We start from the raw sequence: 16,746 nt of genomic DNA on the forward strand, positions 1-16,746 counted from the left end.
ACTTGAATTTTTTACCAATATGCAAACAAAGGAATCTTTTGTAGTGAATTGAAACTAGATGAAAATCAAAAACCAAAGAAACACATTTAATCAAAAACAAAAATCAAATGAGCATAACTGTTGAAAATTACATTTTGTAGTCATGTAAGAAACACTCAAAATAACAAAACAAAAATACGACAACAAGAAGCCAAAGAATTCCATCATAAGAATGTAGTGTAAAAGAAAACTAATGAGGTTCAAAACAAAAAACGAGACTTTTTCGAAACGGTTGAATTGCAAATTGAATGAAAACAAATGCAGGTAGAATGTTATGTATACGTAGTTGGAAGCTCTAGTGCAATGGAGGATAAGGTTGCAGTTGCATTTTTGATGACATTAGCACAGAAAATATATACTTAATATTAGCAATTTTTAAGACTAATTAATGAATGTGTGTACGAGTGTGTGTGTGTGTGTTTGAGTCGGTTTTTTTTTTTGGTCAAAGCATCCTTATACTGCGAAATGAGATGGAATTTTTTTTAGAAGAATTAGCTAAAATAGAATAGTGCTAGAGTGGAGCTGATGAAAATGGGGGCTGTTAAATAACGAAAAACCTACAACAACTGCTCCATTGTGGGAAGTGATAATTGGATCTAAAATTGAAATGATGAACATACTTTTTTTCAGTTCGATTTTGTAAATTTTACTCTGTTTAGGTTTAATGATATTTTGTCTTTTTTTTGAGTTTTGGCAATTTCGTTATTTAATGTGCCCTTTTGTATTTTACATTGTTTGATTGTTTATTTAATTTTTTTCAAAGGAGTGAGTCAATTAAGCTGGTTATTGTTTTGGGAACAAAACAAAGAATAAAAAATAAACAGAATAGAACAGTTAGGAGCAAGATTTTTGCAAAAATTCATAGTCTAGTTGGTAGGGTACTTATTAGGACGGAGCTTTTTCGAATTGTTGTTGTGAACTGCTACTTATACTATAAATTACTGATTTTGCTTTCTTTGTATACATATGAATGTACGTGTTATAATTAAAATCTCCAAAATATAAGAATTAAATTCCGAAACAATTAAAATTTGCATTCAACGTGTATAACCGTCCTAAATGTAAAGAACATTTTAAGAAACTTTCAAAAAACGTAATTAATTTTAATACATCCGAATTCCAAAAAAAAAAGGTATGAATGTAATCATCAGATGTTCCATATAACAATTTACAATTTTATCTGAAAATTATTTATGTTGCAACTTAAATCGTTTATGTTATACTTATTTTCAACGAATAAAATGTAAAATTTAACTTCAGTAGTAACTGAAATTCAGTGCTTATTCAAATTTAATTCTTATCGATAAGCTATCGCCGTCAATATGCCTATCGAAAATACTGAAAGTTATCGCAATTCTATTAAGTAATGTTATCGCACTTTTTGTCATCACTATCGCAAATTGTTTTTCTGACCAACTCATATCTTAGCTATCTGTCGGTTATTACATAGATCGTGATTAAAGCATACCGAATAGCGTAGTAATTCGTATTCTATTTTGACTTTTACAATTTAATAACGAGAATAACCAGAATAGGGTTATTTGCTTCAACTGCGCAAAAATCGAAAAACTTGCACCTTGCTGTCTAAGGGAGTTGTTTGTTTTGATTTTACAATATTAAGTATACGTAGAAGCTTCACCATCAATTAAACTAATCACCCTCGCCTGTGGCCAAACTGCACCTTTCTAGGACTCCCAGCAATGGGAAACAAACTTCCGGCCAACTAAAACTGAGGTCCCAACTTGGGGGATGACCAAGCCCATAATATGAGCACATCTCGTCACAGTAACACTTCAACAACAGATACAAATATGTAAATTACAACAACTTAGAAGGGGAGACTTAACCACAAACATTAAAACAAATAAAAAATACTCAAACTACATGAAATTACAGCAAATTAATACGTTTGCACTAATTCTAAACTGCAGCAGGTACACAAAAGTACACGAATTGACTTGTAAAATTGAGGAATCGTAGACAACAAATCAATATATTATACTTCGTTCGAAACAATCAAAATTAATAAAAAATGGCAACTAGCAGCAGACCACCATCGCTGCGCCTGGGGCAGCAAGATCTAAAGTGCCGGTTGGGTTGTGGCTTCTATGGGACTCCCCAGTGTGAGATGCTCTGTTCGAAATGTTTTCGCGAGCGTAATGATAAGCAACGCAAGAAGCGTAAGTAGTACTATCGTGAAGCATTAACTTATGCATTTAGTTATGTTGTGGCTTTATACAGAGAAGGCTGGCGAAAGCCATGCAGCGACCGGCAGTGGCAGCAGCAACAACATTGAGCGCAGGTCGCCTCAGCAACAACAACAGTTGATGCAGCAGCATCATCATCATCATCAGACGTTGCCCAAGCCAAAGCCATTGGAGAAGGAAAAAGAGTCCGATCAAACATCATCGACCCTCCCGCTGCAGAAGAAGAAGTTCAATGTGCCATCTGTTTTACAGAAAACTCTCCAGGCTGGCCAGAAGAGTAAGATAATTGCAACATTCCAAATGTGGAGAGAATGGAGAGTTCAGCATATCCTTGTTTTTTGCTGTTTGTTTAGTTGCCCAACAGCGTGGCTATGTTCCCGATCCAACCGAAAGTCAATTCATATTGCAATTTCGACAGCTTCGCATTCCCGACGATGGCAAAAGGAAGCTCAAAAGCGATATACAGCGACTAGATAGCGAAATACGAAAATACATGAACAACTATAGCAGCAAGAATGTTGATGAGTTGTCCGATCTTGTGCAGAATACGTACACAAAAGTGGCAGATATTGTGCACAACGATCCTCGCTTCGAGATAGCTACTAATGAGGATCGAGATAGTGCCATAGACTTCTTCGAGAAAGTGGTCATGACTCAGAACCACAAGTGAGTCATAAGCACATATAAATTCCCCTTGCCCAAACTCCGGCTTAGTGTGCTTTTTTCTTCGTAATTTCTTTTTTATCAAAACGTTTCATATATATTTCAGATACCTCTTCAGTCCATATTTTACAACGGATGAGGAAAACGATGTAAAGGTCCAGAAGCGAATACGTCAATTGAGTTGGATTACGGCAAAGCATTTGGAATGCAACATCGATGAGGTGAATGCCGAGGCAAGGGATTTGGTATACAATGCCATTTCGGAATTAGTCGGCATCGATTCCTTCTATTCACCTCAGGAGAAACTTCAGTGCACTGTTCGTTGTTGTCGTCACATTTTCGAGCTACTAAAACGAGCCACCGGTGGGCCAGCCAGTGCAGATGATTTTCTACCCGCCCTAATCTTTGTGGTGCTCAAGGCAAATCCTGTGCGCTTGCATAGTAATATTAATTTTGTCACCCGCTTTACGAATGCATCGCGCGTAATGAGCGGAGAAGGTGGCTATTATTTCACCAATCTTTGCTCGGCCATTGCCTTTATAGAAAATTTAAACGGCGAAAGTTTGGGCATTACCAATGAAGAGTTTGATGCCTTCATGTCGGGACAACAGCCGTATAGTACTCCTTGGGAGAGCGCGCTGTTGGCCTGCGAGAGTCTTCATTTGATCTCGGAGAACATGAAACGCATGGAGGTGTTGCAAAAAAGGAATACAGTGATCAGTACGGGCATTACGCAATTTGAAAAGGAATTGATCGAATTTCAAAACGAAGTAACCGAAAAAGTTGACACAGTAATGGCTAAGGCTCCGTTGAATTTGCTTCCCATTAAAACGCCATCTTATTTGATAAGCCAGGCGCGTTCGCATCTAAATCCAGAAAACGCTGTAGCAGCCGTTGGCGGGCACTATCAGGCCAATCTTTTATCCAACTCCATTCAATCACCTCCAACGATTACAAATCACACGGACTCATCGGGTTTGGCCTTGAAGGACACCAGCATTGGCAGGCTATCGCCTCTGCCCCAACATCAGCTGCACCAGCCGGCAGATCAGCTCTTTGCCTCACCCATATTCAATTATACACCATTTGATGCTGTGTCCTTGCTGGAGGAATCCTCTTCTGAGCCCGCCGATGTCCTATTGCTGGGATCCGAATTTCATGGTGGCCTTACAAATATCAACTATGATTTTGATCTATCCGATCAGAGTGGTGAAAATAGTACAGCAGATGAATCCAAATTAAATCTAGATGAGTTTGATCCCCTTCGGACAGCGCCGGCTGCGACTCCTGCTCCTGTTATTGCTCCACATACAGATACTGTTGCTGTTGCTTCTGCAGCAACTGCGTCTGAGAACAGTTTACTAGATACCACAACAGATAGTTTGATCGACAGCGATTTGCCAGTTACAAACAATGTCCTTTTGCCTTCCCCACTAAAACCGGAGGTAAACTACCGTGGTTTCTCAAATTTTGATATTCCCAGCATATCCTGCAACACGGGCGAGTTTAGTTCCCTGGAACCGACCAGCCAGCCGCTTCCAGGCAGTGACCAATGAGTGACAAAAATGAATTTTTCCCTATCATCCCTTATGTGAACTAGGATTTTGTAAATACAATTAATTTTTATAAAATAGTTTGCACATATAACATATATATTTATTTGTACAATACCAAATTAGTTTTGTAAGAGTGGATGCTTTATAAAATACATACATAAAATAGCAAGTTTTAAACTAGCAGTTACTAGATTGAATAAGGGGAACACAAGAAAATACCGGGAACAGTGATTTAAACAAGTTCCGATAAAATTTTCTTGGTTCCGTTTTAGATAGTCGACAATCGAATATGTCGAATTTTATTCGATACTTTTATTGGTGGAAAAATCGAATATGAAATAATTTTTGACTATCGATGGCGCTATCGAATAGTTTGCAAACACTAATACAGTTGCGAAGTGGAAATAATTGGTATTAATTGTAAAAAATGAAATAATAGCAACAAAATAGAGGAAAACAAACCATAACTAGAGGAAAAATATACTCGACTAAGTGAACCCTTAAAATTAAGGGAGAGGCTGATTTCGGACCTTCGAGGTCTCAGCCTAGCGTTGTGTTGGCGTTGTGTGTGTGTGTATGTGTGTGTGTATGAGTGAGTGAAAGAAAGAGCGCCTCTGTCTCCTTCAAAATGATGAACAATTACGGCAACATAATGATGGATTCACCAAAGTCCTCTCCTCATGGTGGTCGGTCACCTGTGGTGGCTCGACAGGATTCATCGGGCACATTGAAAACAACAATATCCCTGGGCAAGACTCCCACGATAATTCACACTGGACCATTTTACTCGATGAAAGAGCCACCCGCCAAAGCAGACCTAACAGGGGATAAGGATCTCATGACCGAATATGGCTTACACCACACGCTGACCAAATTCAAGGAGAAAAAGTTTAAGGAATCGTTAGCATCGTTCCTGCCGAATATCCCCGGAATCAATGACCTTATCACGCATCCTGTGGAAAATAGTACGCTGAGGAGTGTCATCGACAAACCACCCATAGGCGGTAAGGAGCTGTTGCCATTGACCCCAGTGCAGCTGGCAGGATTTCGTTTACATCCAGGGCCGGTAATTAACTATTTTGCTTTATAGGGGAGTGCTTTCAGATCGATAATCAAATTTTTCGCTTCAGCTGCCAGAACAATATCGAACCACATATGCCACACCTGCACGGAAACACAAAAACAAACATAAAAAGCACAAACACAAAGATGGCATTACTCCCGGACAGGAGTCAACGTTGCTGGGTGAGTGCTTCCTGTCAGTTTTTTGGTATTCGTTGGTGTCAATCCCTAAATCTCTTGCAGATTCCGCTGGACTGGAAACTTACGAAAAGAAGCACAAAAAGCAAAAACGCCACGAGGATGACAAAGAGCGAAAGAAACGCAAAAAAGAAAAGAAACGCAAAAAGAAAAATCAAAGTCCCGAACCTGGAGCTGGACTCTTGCCCAGCGGCGCCACCGGTGGCTTGGGTGCAGTAAGTGGAGTTATGGGAGCCACAAGCTTAGGTGCCCTAAGTGCCGGACCTGGCTCTGGAGGACTCTCTAATCTTGGAGCCAGCATGGGCCCTGGCGTGGTGGGGTTAAATAATTTCCCCTCATCGTTACAAATGCAGCAGCAACAGATGCAACCAATGCAACAGCAACAGCAGCAAATGTCAAGTGGTGGCCTTTTAGGCTCCGTATTGGGCACAAGTGGTGGTCCAGGCGGAGTTGGTGGAGGTGGCGGTGGTAGTGTAGGCAGTGGAGGCGGCGGTAGTAGCTTACTAATGTCTCAGTTTTAGGCAAGATTAGGGAAATAGACTTGGCTCATTACCTCTCTCATTTAACTCAACTCCGCACCTCACAAAAATTTACAAGAGAAGTAGAATTACATCAGGCTCGTAATGAGATAGACGGGACCCAGAAATAGAGGGCATAACGCGCAGCCAGTTTTATATGGCCCCGGGCCCCCAACGAGAACCTATTTGTTCTCCATATCTCAGGCATCAATCACATTAATTCACATATATAACAAAGTTACTTGGAATGAAAACCAAAAAAACCATTTACAAAATGGTTTAGAATGTTTTAAAAGTACCAAGCAAATTCAGATGAAAATCTCCTTTAGAAAAAATTACCATTTCTTTATTTGGAAACCACACAAAACAAATCCCCTCATTGCCACTGCACCTTAAATGCAATTTTTCTATCTATATTTTGTGTTTAGTTATTAATTTATCAGTTTTATATTACATATAAATTAGTTTCATTTTTTAAACATAGATTTTATAGTTGGTTTAAAGAGATTTTAGTGAAAATCTATTCATTTAAGAACAAAGTCCCAATCTTCTTTCTTTAATTATTAATAGACCTTGTATGCAATTTTTCTTTCTTTCCATTTTCTATATCAGTGTAGAGAGTCGGAGTCAGTATTTAATTTTTTTTTTTTTTTGTTTTTTTTTTAAATACATATATATGATTTGTTCTTCCAGCCAGCTGAGATTCAACAAAACACGAAAGGAAAGATAGGATAAACCCAACTGTACTATAAGTAATTAATTTTTTAATACTAAGCGCCTAATAAAAAAGAAAAAAAAAATTTGAACAAAAACTTTAAAAGCTTGAATTGTTTTGAATTTTGGCGCCGAACTGTCATTATTGCTTGTGCTTACTATCGAAAAAAAATACCAAAAACGCCTCGCTCAGCTGTTCAAGTTCTCAGGAAATATATGTCTCCTCTCTCTCTCCATTACTCTAGCTCTGAATTCGACAGTAAATTAAACAAATTATTATCAGTGAAATGTTGTAACTAAATGGACATCAATATTAATAGTACGCAGCAGTTGACATTGGCATTGCAAATTATATAGTATCAGCAACAACAATACCATTAGTAACCCAATAATCAATACCTCCGACTACATAAAATTCAAAAAAAAAAAAAACAGTATGTCAATTTACAAGCAAACTTGCACAAATCTTTTGGATCTTTCGGTGTCCCAAATTTCATCATGGCTATCTAGTTTTGATAGCGTCATCTCGGATTGTGATGGTAAGTTATATATACATGATGTAATTGAGAAAAATTCAATTGATCAGCAGCTGTTATTGTAGTTGTTGGCCTTTCTTCTTCATATGCTTTTCATATGAGTGCGTGATTGTATGGCCTGTTGAGAGTGGGAAGGAGAAAGAGTCGCAACTTTCAATGTCAAAAAGGCCAGTCATGCGGCCTAGTCGACTTAATGAATGTTCCCTACACATACACGCACACACACAACACAATACACGCGTTCCCAAAATTGGAATTTGCGTAATTTTAGCAATATATATACATATATATGTATGTATATGTATTTGCAAAATATTCAAATTTATAAAGTATATATGTACATACATGCTTATTAATGTAAATATGTAGATATATGTATGTATGTATCTAATACATAAAACGGAAACAAAAATATTGCAAACCATCGTTTGCACCCCTTTACAGCAGCCGCTGGACAGGAAGTCAATTTCAAATATACAATCTCTATATCAACATATATGCATTCTAGGTGTTCTATGGATCTATGGGAAGGCGCTTAATGGAGCAGCGGATGTTATGAATCAATTGAAAGCCCAGGGCAAAAACATTTATTTTTGCACAAATAATTCAACAAAAACTCGTGCTGAGCTGTTAACCAAGGGCTTGGAGCTGGGTTTTCAAATAACCGAAGAGGGGATTATATCCACGGCCCATGCAACTGCCGCCTACCTGAAGCAACGCAATTTCGATAAACGAGTCTTTGTAATTGGAACTGAGGGTATCACGCAAGAACTTGATTTCGTGGGGATAAAGCATACTAAGGCTGGTCCGGATTATATGCAAGGAACGTTGGGAGAGTTTATGGCACAGCATTTAAAATTGGATACTGATATTGGAGCTGTTGTCGTGGGATTCGATGAGCATTTTAGTTTTCCAAAAATGACCAAAGCCGCCTCGTACCTGAGCGATCCGAATTGTTTGTTCATTGCCACAAACACGGATGAACGGTTTCCCATGCCGAATTTAGTTGTACCTGGAAGTGGAAGTTTCGTTCGAGCGATTGAAACCTGTGCGGAGCGGGCACCAATTGTGATTGGTAAGCCGAATCCGGCCATTTGTGAGTCCCTAATCAAACAGAAGAAAGTAAATCCATCTCGAACGCTGATGATTGGTGATCGCGCCAATACGGATATATTACTAGGCTATAATTGTGGTTTCCAAACTCTGCTCGTTGGCACTGGCATACATCAACTAAGCGATGTAGCGCAATGGAAAAAAAGTTCAAATCCCGAGGATAAGAAACTCATACCCGATGTATATCTGCCCAGCTTGGGTGACTTGCTACCTGCGTTGGTCGAGAGCCAGTCCGGGGGATCTTATTAAAAATATCAGCTAAAAATTATCAACAAAAATAAAATAAAAACCATAAACCAATTGGAGGCTCTACTAGTACACTAAATAAAACAATAGACAGGGACTTATTTTTAAACGCCAAAATTAACTAAATTTTATAGTACAATTTTCTTATTAACAAATGAAAAGATCATATATGTAAATAAATTTACAAGTATTTTGTATTGTTGTCCATATATTATGTGTTTCCAATGCTTTAAAGTCTATTGTATTTGAAAGTATTTGATTCTTGAATTTAAAAGAATCTAAAATTGTGTTTACACTATATACACTTTACAAAAAAACTCTAAACCTTGTAAAGTGTGAACCGCCTCTATGTCAATTATGATAACTGAAATCGTTATCGATTGTTCACGTAGAACAGTTCAATTGCCAAAAACATGTTTAGCACAGTATTAAAATTTTGACGGCGAATTCTCAATTTTTACGGCGAGTTTTCAATTTTTACAGCGAATAGCGAGCGAATTAAAGAGAACCGTGGCGAAGTGTTTTTCATATATTTATATTTTATATTTACAATATTTTATATGTACATATTAATTTAAAAGCAAAACTGCAAAAACAAGCTCGAGAGCTGTGCACACGCAAACACGGGTCCAAGGAGACGACGACGACGACCCAGAGCAAACAAAGCAGAACAAGTTCGATCAGCACAACAGACACGTCAGAATATTTAATAAATATTCTATTGTTTGTACAAGTGTTTCGATACAAAAATCAAAAGCCCACGCGACCGTCAAGTAACCAAGCACAGTTGCAGACATGAAGTTCTCCGGTCTGACAGTTTCGCCGTTGCTTGTCTTCCTGGTCACCATATTGCTGGTTTGTTGATTTATAAAATTTGATGGCAATTGAAACTGAAGCGTTTTCTATTTGTGATAATAGGTGCATCTGGTCACGTCCTTGCCAGTAACCCAAAAGAAAAACGATGACAAGAAGCACGAGGGTGGGGAGGCCAGCAGTACACCAGCCACAGCTGATGTGGAAACTGCTCTGGAATACGAAAGGTATCTCAGGGAAGTGGTAGAGGCTCTTGAAGCGGATCCCGAGTTTCGTAAGAAGTTAGACAAGGCGCCTGAGGCAGATATACGTGTAAGTAGCATTAAAACTCCCCTTCTGGTTTATGTATCATTGTACGTAATCGTGTCGTTTGGGGTTTACAGAGTGGCAAAATCGCACAAGAACTGGATTATGTGAATCATCATGTACGTACTAAGCTAGACGAGATAAAGCGACGTGAGCTCGAACGTCTTCGTGAATTGGCCAGTCAGACTTATGAACTGAAAAATGATATTGATCGCAAGCATTTAAAGGTGCCGCAACATTTGGATCACGATAATGAGCACACATTTGAGATAGAAGATCTAAAGAAGTTAATTAAAAAGACTTCCGACGATTTGGCCGAAGCCGATCGCAAGCGACGTGGCGAATTTAAGGAATATGAAATGCAAAAGGAATTTGAACGAGAGGCCCAAAAGAAAGAAATGGATGAGGAGTCTCGCAAGAAATACGATGCTGAGATTCATGAAAAGGAGAAAAAACACAAGGATCACGAAAAACTCCACCATCCTGGTAATAAGGCTCAGTTGGAAGAGGTTTGGGAGAAACAAGATCATATGGACAAGAATGATTTTGATCCCAAATCCTTTTTCTCCATCCATGACGTAGACAGCAATGGCTACTGGGATGAAGCAGAGGTAAAGGCCTTGTTCGTAAAGGAACTGGACAAAGTCTATAATAGCAATCTGCCAGAGGATGATATGCGAGAACGTGCAGAGGAAATGGAACGTATGCGTGAACATTATTTCCAAGAGACAGATAGCAACCACGACGGTTTAATCAGCATTGAAGAATTCATGCAGCAGACCACCAAGGAGGAATTCCAGAAAGATCCTGAATGGGAAACAATTGACCAACAGCCACAATATACACATGATGAATATTTGGAATATGAACGTCGACGCCAAGAAGAAGTGCAACGATTGATTGCCGAAGGCCATTTGCCGCCCCATCCGAATATGCCACAGGGTTATTATGCTGCAGTTCCTCCGGCACCATATCAGCAAGCTCCTCATCCATCTGGCCAGCAGTTGCACTATCAGCAACCTGATCAATTGCATTTGCAGCAGCAGCAACAATATGCACAACAGCAACAACAATATCAGCAACATCCATACGGACAACAGCAACAACAACAACAGCCTGTGCAATTGCATCCCAATCAAGTGTATCAGACAGTGGGGCAACAGCAGCCAGTGTATCAGCAACAGCAGCCCGTCTATCAACAGCCGCAGCAACAGCAGCCAGCCTATCAGCAGCAGCATCAGCAACAACAACCAAATGTACAGCAGCAACAGCAGCCTGTCTATCAGCAACCACAAGCCGCACAGCAGCAGGTTAACAATCAGAGCCCTCCGCCAATTCAAAATCCACAAGTGCCCATACAACAACAACAGCAGCAGCAGCAACAACAACCTGTGCAACAGCAGCAACAGCAACCTGTGCAACAGCAGCAACCGCAACAACAACAACAACATCAACCTGTGCAACAGCAACAACAACAAACGGTGCAACAGCAATCATCGCAAGCACCACAACACTAGGAACATTCCATTGTTCATTTCAACGATCTTTTTCTAAATTCCATACAAAAAATAGTTGATAATTTTTTGTAATCGAACTGAGACCAACTCACAGATGTAACAAGGAAAACTTTTGCATTTGCATTCTGTTTCCATTTCAAGCAAATCTCTTTTTTTATATAAAGCAACATTTATTTCTTCTTCTCATCTCTGTTGTCTCTCCAGCATTTATTCTAAGTTTTTTTTTAACGCATATTTTATGTACATAATAAATTAATATGAATTTATATACGCGATTAAAAAAAGTCAAATAAATGTTTAAGTGCAGAAGGCAATGCAATCGTCATGTAACAACTTAATACAACCAATCACTCAGATCAGTTAAACATTTGCAACGTAATTTACTGACATACATAAATATCATTTGGCCTACATTATATATTATATTACTATATTAGCAATTCATCTTAATTTCGGATGTAAATAGAATCCTTTAAGGAGGCTACTCGCAGGGCAGTCCATGATAATCACATTCCAGAGGCACTGCAATTGTAAATAGCATTAAAGAACTTTAGATTTAATAGTTCTATCGATCACTTACCTATTCCGGGTTGCTTAACCAGAAAGTTATCCCATGTACACTCGTGAAGACTTGGATCTGATTGTCTCATACTTGGACGATTTCCAGGTGGCAGAGCGCTCAAACGAAACTCTTGTAGACGTTTCCGTAATGCCATTAGCACAGCCTCATGCTGTTTGGAGTAGATCAAATTGTTTTGCTCACACGGATCGGCGGCTATGTCATAGAGACATTCCTCTACCAGGGGATTACAGCCACGCTGAAGATTACCACAGCGCACAGATGCTGAATGCCTAAGTGAGGTAATCTTCTGCTGGCCAAGTCGCTGCAAATCAAAGTGTGCCAGTGCCCGGGATGCTGGGGAGTTGCGAACTTCTACCACATAACGACTATTCCTAGGATCGAGATCATCCAATTCACGATATGTCAGTACTTGATCATATGTACCCGATGCAGTGGTACCATTTATATATTTCCAATGACCCAAGAGCATTGAACTCACATGCCAAACATCGTCCAGGGCATGAAGAATTTCCCGTGGCACATGAGCTGCATCTTTGGAGCCCGCCAGCTGGGGCCACAAATCAAGGCCATCAAGCTGCAAAGAGGACTCAGGCAAATCTATGCCAGCAGCATGGGCCAAGGTGGGCAACCAATCGGCCACATAGATAGGCTGAGTGAATTTATTACCACGCGCCTGGAGCTGGGTACTCCAAATGGCACCCGCCACCCGTATGCCACCCTCCCAGGGTGTATTCTTTTGTCCACGTAGTGGCCAGTTGGATCCCGTATTAGCAAATTGACCCACCGATGGTGCTCCATTGTCCGAGTAAAAGATTACAATACTATTTTCCAGTTGTTCCGTTTGAGCCAATGTCGTGATTATTCTGCCAACACTTTGATCCAATTTTGCCACCATGGCTGCGTATTTTCTACGTCTAGGATCTTTGATATATGCAAATTTTCTAATCTCTTCCTCGGGAGCCTGCAATGGATCATTGTCATTGGCTGTATGAGTAGCCAAATGGCTGAGCATTAGAAAGAATGTTTCATTAGCAGCGGCCTTCTCTCTGATAACATGTTCCGCCTCCTGTGTAAGCAAATCTGTGATATATACACCACGATTTTGACATTCCAAGTCCATGTTTCTACGGAAATCATAGCCCATGCTATAGTTAGCCACCGGCATTTGGGAACGTCTTTGATAGTAATCGATATAAGCGCCCCAATAGCCATAATGATAGTCAAAACCACGCCTTGTGGGCGTATATTCTGGACTTGCGAAACCTAAATGCCATTTACCAATCAAATTCGTCGAATAACCCGCCTCCTTAAAGATCTCTGGCATCAGTGTGGCATTCAGAGTGAGTCCCCATGGTTCCTCATTGCTGATTACAAAATGCTGTGTGCCTGTGAATTAAATTGAAAACATAAATCTTTCACACATTTCTCCCACCGTTCCGTCTCCAGAGATTTTGGAGTGAAACGTTACAAACAAATTATGGTATTTTCTTTAAAGTGACATAATATGTACATACATATGTTATGTTATGTTATGTTAAGATATGTTTAACCCACTGTACGGCTTTTATTTCGCATCACTCACCTGTATGCGCAGGATAACGTCCGCTTAGGAGTGCTCCTCTTGATGGTGTACACATTGCCGGTGCATATAAGTTATCCAAAATGCGTCCATGATATGCAAGAGCATCGATATTTGGTGTAAGAAATTCACGTCCACCACGAAAGCTGACATCGTCGAAACCCTAATATATACATATGTACACATATTTTATATATATTTGTATTCACATTGATTAAGATTTATTTTCTGCCAAAGGCAAGGGAGAAACTTGTTTTGTTTTTTCACAAACCATATCATCGGCCAAAATGATGATGATATTGGGTCGTTTGGTTGTAGTTGTTGCCTTAACCCTGCAGCAAATGGTGACCAAAAGTAGGAGGAGTATTGCTGATAACACACTCATATCGCCCATTGTATATATATTACGTATTGTCAACGGTGCGTTAAGAGTGACAGTTCCCAAGCAACTGATTATGTGAGTTCCAATATCGCTCCAAATTTCAATTTCTATTTTCAACTCAATCACTGTCTCAAAGTCAGTCTCAGTCGCTGTCGCCGTCTCAGTCTAAGTTGCTGCCCCTGATTACGGCCAAGAGCAAAGAGCTGGAGCTTACATCGTCAATGATATTAACAAACATTCACACAGCGGCAGCAGCAGAAACAACAACAATTGCAAATGCCTTCCATGGGTAATTAACATATTTGGGATTGTGACAAATTGAGAGAGAGATACGCAGTTAAGTTCTCTCTACAAATTAAAATATTGTTGCCATCGATTTTCAATTTTATTACAAAATTACCTTTAAAAAGCTTCATGCATGCCAAAACAAAATAAGATGCAATTCATTTGAATTTATAAATATAAAAGATGCTCCTTTTGGTCGAAGTTTATACACCCTTGCAGTGGCAGTAGTGAATTTTAGTTTTTGAGGTTCTAATGCAAAATTAAAGATAACTTTCTAAAACAAAATGTAATATATGAATCGGCCGAAAATTGACAGAATTATAGAGTTACAAAATTATTGTATTTTTGGGAATATGCAGTTGAAACTTTGAACTTAACGGTCAGTTGGATTTTTTTTCAAATTTAGCGGGCAACGACTTTAAACTTCTAAGGACGAAACTTTCTCTGGAGAAAACATGAACTACCAGACCAACAGAATTACTTAGTAGGTGGCTGGCTTGAAATTATTTTTAAAAACGTAACGGACTTTTGGGCATTTGAATTTTTGAATTCAACTGCCAGTTGGATTATTTGAATTTAGCGGGCAACGAAATTTGAAGTTTAAACGTCACAATTCGTACTGGAGAAATTATGAAATACCAGGCCAACAGAATTACTTAGTAGGTGGCTGGTTTAAAATTATTTTTAAATGCGCAACGGACTTTTGGGCATTTGAATTTTTGAATTCAACTGCCAGTTGGATTATTTGAATTTAGCGGGCAACGAAATTTGAAGTTTAAACGTCATAATTCGTACTGGAGAAATTATGAAATACCAGGCCAACAGAATTACTTAGTAGGTGGCTGGCTTAAAATTATTTTTAAATGCGTAACGGACTTTTGGGCATTTGAATTTTTGAATTCAACTGCCAGTTGGATTATTTGAATTTAGCGGGCAACGAAATTTGAAGTTTAAACGTCACAATTCGTACTGGAAAAATTATGAAATACCAGGCCAACAGAATTACTTAGTAGGTGGCTGGTTCAAAATTATTTTTAAATGCGCAACGGACTTTTGGGGATTTGAGTTTTTGAATTCAACTGCCAGTTGGATTATTTGAATTTAGCGGGCAACGAAATTTGAAGTTTAAACGTCACAATTCGTACTGGAGAAATTATGAAATACCAGGCCAACAGAATTACTTAGTAGGTGGCTGGTTCAAAATTATTTTTAAATGCGCAACGGACTTTTGGGGATTTGAATTTTTGAATTCAACTGCCAGTTGGATTATTTGAATTTAGCGGGCAACGAAATTTGAAGTGTAAACGTCACAATTCGTACTGGAAAAATTATGAAATACCAGGCCAACAGAATTACTTAGTAGGTGGCTGGCTTAAAATTATTTTTAAATGCGTAACGGACTTTTGGGCATTTGAATTTTTGAATTCAACTGCCAGTTGGATTATTTGAATTTAGCGGGCAACGAAATTTGAAGTTTAAACGTCACAATTCGTACTGGAGAAATTATGAAATACCAGGCCAACAGAATTACTTAGTAGGTGGCTGGCTTAAAATTATTTTTAAAAACGTAACGGACTTTTGGGCATTTGAATTTTTGAATTCAACTGCCAGTTGGATAATTTCAATTTAGCGGGCAACTATATTTGATGTTTAAACGTCAAAATTTGCTCTGGTCATAATATGAAATACCAGGCCAACAGAATTACTTAGTAGGTGACTGGTTCAAAATTATTTTTAAATGCGCAACTGCCAGTTGGATTATTTGAATTTAGCGGGCATCGAAATTTGAAGTGTAAACGTCACAATTCGTACTGGAAAAATTATGAAATACCAGGCCAACAGAATTACTTAGTAAGTGGCTGGCTTAAAATTATTTTTAAATGCGTAACGGACTTTTGGGCATTTGAATTTTTGAATTCAACTGCCAGTTGGATTATTTGAATTTAGCGGGCAACGAAATTTGAAGTTTAAACGTCACAATTCGTACTGGAGAAATTATGAAATACCAGGCCAACAGAATTACTTAGAAGGTGGCTGGCTTAAAATTATTTTTAAAAACGTAACGGACTTTTGGGCATTTGAATTTTTGAATTCAACTGCCAGTTGGATAATTTCAATTTAGCGGGCAACTATATTCGATGTTTAAACGTCAAAATTTGCTCTGGTCATAATATGAAATACCAGGCCAACAGAATTACTTAGTAGGTGACTGGTTCAAAATTATTTTTAAATGCGCAACTGCCAGTTGGATTATTTGAATTTAGCGGGCAACGAAATTTGAAGTGTAAACGTCACAATTCGTACTGGAAAAATTATGAAATACCAGGCCAACAGAATTACTTAGTAAGTGGCTGGTTTAAAATTATTTTTAAATGCGTAACGGACTTTTGGGCATTTGAATTTTTGAATTCAACTGCCAGTTGGATTAT

General features: G+C 38.7%; 5 protein-coding genes across 5 annotated transcripts; 4 read left to right on the forward strand and 1 right to left on the reverse strand.

Moving 5' to 3' along the window:
- The first annotated feature begins 1,435 nt into the window (after positions 1-1,435).
- Positions 1,436-4,634, forward strand: LOC6643067 (rab5 GDP/GTP exchange factor). The gene is made up of 4 exons (XM_023176092.2): positions 1,436-2,219; positions 2,281-2,523; positions 2,600-2,912; positions 3,016-4,634. The coding sequence occupies exons 1-4, from the start codon at positions 2,072-2,074 to the stop codon at positions 4,463-4,465; spliced, it is 2,154 nt and encodes a 717-aa protein (XP_023031860.1). The 5' UTR covers positions 1,436-2,071; the 3' UTR covers positions 4,466-4,634.
- Positions 4,635-4,827: 193 nt separating this feature from the next.
- LOC6643068 (mediator of RNA polymerase II transcription subunit 19) lies at positions 4,828-6,291 on the forward strand. Its single transcript, XM_002065963.4, has 3 exons — positions 4,828-5,531; positions 5,596-5,710; positions 5,771-6,291. Exons 1-3 carry the CDS (start codon positions 5,094-5,096, stop codon positions 6,244-6,246), a joined length of 1,029 nt encoding a protein of 342 aa, XP_002065999.1. The 5' UTR covers positions 4,828-5,093; the 3' UTR covers positions 6,247-6,291.
- A 1,003-nt stretch (positions 6,292-7,294) lies between these two features.
- LOC6643166 (glycerol-3-phosphate phosphatase) lies at positions 7,295-9,061 on the forward strand (the record flags this gene model as incomplete). The annotated part of the gene is made up of 2 exons (XM_002065964.4): positions 7,295-7,496; positions 8,002-9,061. Coding segments are annotated over 2 exons (1,056 nt in total), but the record flags the coding sequence as incomplete, so codon positions are not given.
- Positions 9,062-9,353: 292 nt separating this feature from the next.
- LOC6643167 (nucleobindin-2) lies at positions 9,354-11,802 on the forward strand. Its single transcript, XM_002065965.4, has 3 exons — positions 9,354-9,707; positions 9,771-9,977; positions 10,049-11,802. Exons 1-3 carry the CDS (start codon positions 9,648-9,650, stop codon positions 11,486-11,488), a joined length of 1,707 nt encoding a protein of 568 aa, XP_002066001.3. The 5' UTR covers positions 9,354-9,647; the 3' UTR covers positions 11,489-11,802.
- Positions 11,803-11,876: 74 nt separating this feature from the next.
- Positions 11,877-14,081, reverse strand: LOC6643168 (arylsulfatase B). The gene is made up of 4 exons (XM_002065966.3): positions 13,922-14,081; positions 13,654-13,813; positions 12,069-13,457; positions 11,877-12,010 (listed from the first exon to the last, which is right to left on the reverse strand). The coding sequence occupies exons 1-4, from the start codon at positions 14,042-14,044 to the stop codon at positions 11,970-11,972; spliced, it is 1,713 nt and encodes a 570-aa protein (XP_002066002.2). The 5' UTR covers positions 14,045-14,081; the 3' UTR covers positions 11,877-11,969.
- Positions 14,082-16,746: the final 2,665 nt, after the last annotated feature.

Source organism: Drosophila willistoni (assembly GCF_018902025.1).
Source record: "Drosophila willistoni isolate 14030-0811.24 chromosome XR unlocalized genomic scaffold, UCI_dwil_1.1 Seg41, whole genome shotgun sequence".
NCBI lineage: Eukaryota > Metazoa > Arthropoda > Insecta > Diptera > Drosophilidae > Drosophila > Drosophila willistoni.